Source organism: Aptenodytes forsteri, unplaced genomic scaffold (assembly GCF_000699145.1).
Source record: "Aptenodytes forsteri isolate BGI_AS27 unplaced genomic scaffold, ASM69914v1 Scaffold73, whole genome shotgun sequence".
NCBI classification, from domain to species: domain Eukaryota; kingdom Metazoa; phylum Chordata; class Aves; order Sphenisciformes; family Spheniscidae; genus Aptenodytes; species Aptenodytes forsteri.
The window spans coordinates 2632025-2635772 of NW_008796215.1; the positions used below are offsets into that span (position 1 = coordinate 2632025).

At 51.4% G+C, this 3748-nt stretch overlaps 1 protein-coding gene across 1 annotated transcript; it reads right to left on the reverse strand.

Moving 5' to 3' along the window:
* Window positions 1–462: 462 nt before the first annotated feature.
* Window positions 463–2892, reverse strand: LOC103906573 (potassium voltage-gated channel subfamily A member 1). The gene is made up of 3 exons (XM_009288507.2): window positions 2850–2892; window positions 2250–2399; window positions 463–1991 (listed from the first exon to the last, which is right to left on the reverse strand). The coding sequence occupies exon 3, from the start codon at window positions 1936–1938 to the stop codon at window positions 463–465; it is 1476 nt and encodes a 491-aa protein (XP_009286782.1). The 5' UTR covers window positions 1939–1991; window positions 2250–2399; window positions 2850–2892.
* Window positions 2893–3748: the final 856 nt, after the last annotated feature.

Genomic DNA, 3748 nt, shown 5'->3' on the forward strand with positions numbered 1-3748 from the left:
AAAACCATGGCAAATGCTTGCTGCAGGTTTTTGCTAATCTTCTTTTTTATTATTATTATCTGATGCACTTTCTTACAACTGTGCAGTTTTGCAGAATATTTTTACTGGAATCCATGCATATGCTTTATAGCTCTAAAAACTGTCTCGCTTAGTTTAAGTTAACTTCATCAAAAAACAGAAAGGGAGATGGGAGAGGAAAAATTTAGGTCTAGCATCATACAGCTTAAAACTAAACTAGTTCAAATGGTTATCATTTACCAGGTGGAAAATGCTTTTTAAAAATAAACAAAATCTTATCTTTCATGGATCCTGGAAGCTTCTTTATCGCTGAGCAAAAATTCGCAATGCAACAATGCATTTACGAGGTAAATAAAGCATTCAAAGACTATCAGTAAAGCATCTACAAAGTGTGACCGTGTCACTAAAGTCTTCAATCTGTGAGTGGGGATTTTGGTTTTTTGTTTACACATCAGTCAGCAGCTTGTTTTTATTAACGCAGTTTTGGTTGGCTACAGTGCAGTTGCCAGTTCTGAGATTAGCCTCTCTAAAATTGTCTATGCTATTATTCATATCCTCTTCGATTTCCATGTACTCAGATTTGCTGATTGTGGAGGAGCTGCGGCGACTGAGATCACTGTCAGATGCTAAATTAGGGGAGCTAACGTGAAGTAACTGAGCCTGTTCTTCCCCTTCTGTTTCTCGGTGGTAGAAGTAGTTGAAGTTGGACACGATGACAGGTACAGGCAGGGCAATTGTCAGCACACCAGCGATGGCACACAAGGAGCCTACGATTTTGCCTCCAATTGTCACAGGGTACATGTCACCATAGCCCACAGTGGTCATGGATACCACCGCCCACCAGAAAGCATCAGGGATACTTGTGAAATGAGACTCAGGTTCTTCAGCCTCAGCAAAATATACCGCACTAGAGAACAAGATCACCCCAATGAAGAGGAAGAAGATTAGTAAACCTAGCTCTCTCATACTTGCTTTGAGGGTCTGTCCCAAAATCTGGAGGCCCTTAGAGTGCCGGGAGAGTTTGAAGATTCGAAAGACTCTTACCAGTCTGATGACTCTCAGGATGGCCAAGGAGGTGGCCTGCTCTCCTTTCTGAGTCCCCTCCCGCTCAGCCATCTCAGTGCCCAGGGTGATGAAGTAAGGGATGATGGCCACAATGTCAATGAAGTTCATGATATTCTTGAAGAATTCAGTCTTGCTGGGGCAAGCAAAGAAGCGCACCACCAGCTCAAAGGAGAACCAGATGATGCACAGGGTCTCCACAACAAAGAAGGGATCTGTGAAGATGTTGGATTTGTAGACCTGGGTGGTGTTGTCAGTGCGATGCACCGTATACTCCTTGTCCTCCTTCAGCTCAGGTAATGTCTCTAGGCAGAAGATCACGATGGAGATGAGGATCACCATGACAGAGACTATTGCAATGACCCTTGCAGGCCCAGAGCTCTCTGGGTATTCAAAGAGGAGCCATACTTGGCGCTGGTACTCCCCCTCCGGCAAGGGTCTCTCCTCATCTTTGATGAATCCTTCATCTTCCCGGAACTTCTCCATGGCCTCCTCACCCAGCTCATAAAATTTTATCTCCTCAGAGAACATGTCCAAGGGCACATTGACCGGCCGGCGAAGCCGCCCCCCAGACTGATAGTAGTAGAGGATGGCATCAAAGCTGGGCCGATTACGGTCAAAGAAGTACTCATTGCGCAAGGGGTCAAAGTACCGCATGCGCTTCTTGGGGTTGCCCAGCAGAGTGTTGGGGAACTGGGCTAAAGTCTTCAGCTGCGTCTCAAAGCGTAGTCCAGCAATGTTTATCACTACGCGCTCACAGCACTCATGGTCATCGTGGGCAGCGGGCTGGTAGCTATCCTGGGGGTGGCCAGGTAGCGCAGAAGTCTCATCCATGTTCTCTCCAGCCATCACGGTCATGGTGGCACACAGGAAGGGGGACCCAGGGGCAGGGGAGAAGTGAGGGAGAGCGACTTGAGAAGGGGGAGGAGGATGCAGGACAGCAGAGCCCCAGGGCAGTTCAGCGGGAGGCGGGGGAGGGGGGGAAGGCTCAGAGCCTGCAGGGAGGGATGATGAGTCGGGATGGGGAGCTTGAGGAAGGGATGAACGAGGAGCCTAAAGGACAGAAGTACCCAAAAGGAGAAAGCAGAGGTGGGATGAAGGGAGAGGCATCAGGGATGATGGGAGGGTGAAGAAAGAGGGAAGAAGTACCTTTAGGGGGGGAAGAGGGCAGGTAAGGTGAGGAGTCCTGTCCCCCAAGCCGGGAGGCTGAAGGTCTATGGAGTGCACCCCCAGGCTGGGGTCCCCTCCCCAGCTGTCTCCTTTTGCCTTTAACTCGATCCGTCCACTTTTCTCGACGACTCGACCATTGCCACGGCTGCTGTCACGAAGTTACCACACACACACACACACACACACACAAATAAATAAATAAATCACGGGGTGGCTGGGAGGCGAGTCCTTGCAATGCCAACTCAGCAAATTTCCATCAGCTGCCCCCCCCACACTGCCCCGGTCCTCTCCTCTTGTGTGCTGGGGAGGGAGGGATGGAGATACTCTGCTTTTGAAGGCATAAAGCTCACTTCCAGGATGGAGGCTGCCAGGGAGGAGAGAAACATAATAAACCAGCCCCCAAGCCCCACCACACACACACGCTCAGGCGCAATGGATTGGCTTTCACACCAGCAAGAACATCCCGCTCTGCCCACCACGGCAGCACATGCAGAGCCCTACGCGTTCCCGCACATCCCCGGACACGCACTGGGGCCTCCAAGGCAGGAAAGGGCCGATGCGGACCCTGTGGTGCCCTGAGCGCATCGGGAGGGCTTCCCAGGCAACTTCAGCGCGGTCAGCTCCTGTGATAAGTCTCCTGACCACCACGCTCCCCACTTCACAGACGGAGACTTAGCTGAGCACTGACAACTTCATCATACCAACTGGGGGGATTAGGAGAGGGGGAGCAAAGCATCTCTTCTCTGGCTTTGCAGCAGCTAAACACAACTGAGAGAGAGATGGGAGGAGGGAGATCGGCATCCCAGACCCACACCGTCCAAAATAGAGTCCAACAGCGCAGGGGGAGAAGGGACTTTTCCTTACCTGCTCCGAGTGAGATGCGCCGATTAGTAGTAGGAGCCAGTGCTGGAATGCGTCAAGTCGCCTTGCAGCAGCATCCAAAAAAACCAAACCAAAACAAAAACCGCAGCGGCAAACTCAACCCTCCTCCTCCTCCTCCTCTTGCGCCCCTCTTAATAATACAGCGATCGCTTTACAGGGCTGCCTGCGAGACACTGAAATATTCATACACTGTCTTAGGCTGCACCAAGGGCAAGTGGGTTTAATTAGTTTTTGCTGAGAACCGCAGTGGGGGGTGGTGGAAAAGAGTGCAAAGTACCTTTTTCAAAAGGCTTGAGTTAGTAAATAAAATCAAGGAGTCCTAGATAGCTGCTGGCTCTCCTGCTCTCTTCCCTTAAGATAGCTGGAAAAAAAGCCGGAGGCTGGGCAGAGGTGGCTGGGGAGATGCAAGAGAGCCGCAGTCCTGCAGCCGCATCCCCGGAGTCGGTCTTGGCTCGTCCCGGCAGCAGCAGCAGGAGGCAGGAGCTGGACGCGTGTGGCAGGAGCGAGAGGGCTGCTGAATGCATAAGAGCGAGGAGCAAACTCGAGCCATTTCTTGACGCTGCAGTATCAGCAGAAACCTGAGAGCTGTTTGGTGCAGCTCGGGGAGCGGGAGGGC

Coding starts and splice junctions, on each gene's coding strand:
- LOC103906573 (XM_009288507.2), bottom strand. CDS start 1,938: ATGACCGTGATGGCTGGAGAGAACATGGATGAGACTTCTGCGCTACCT.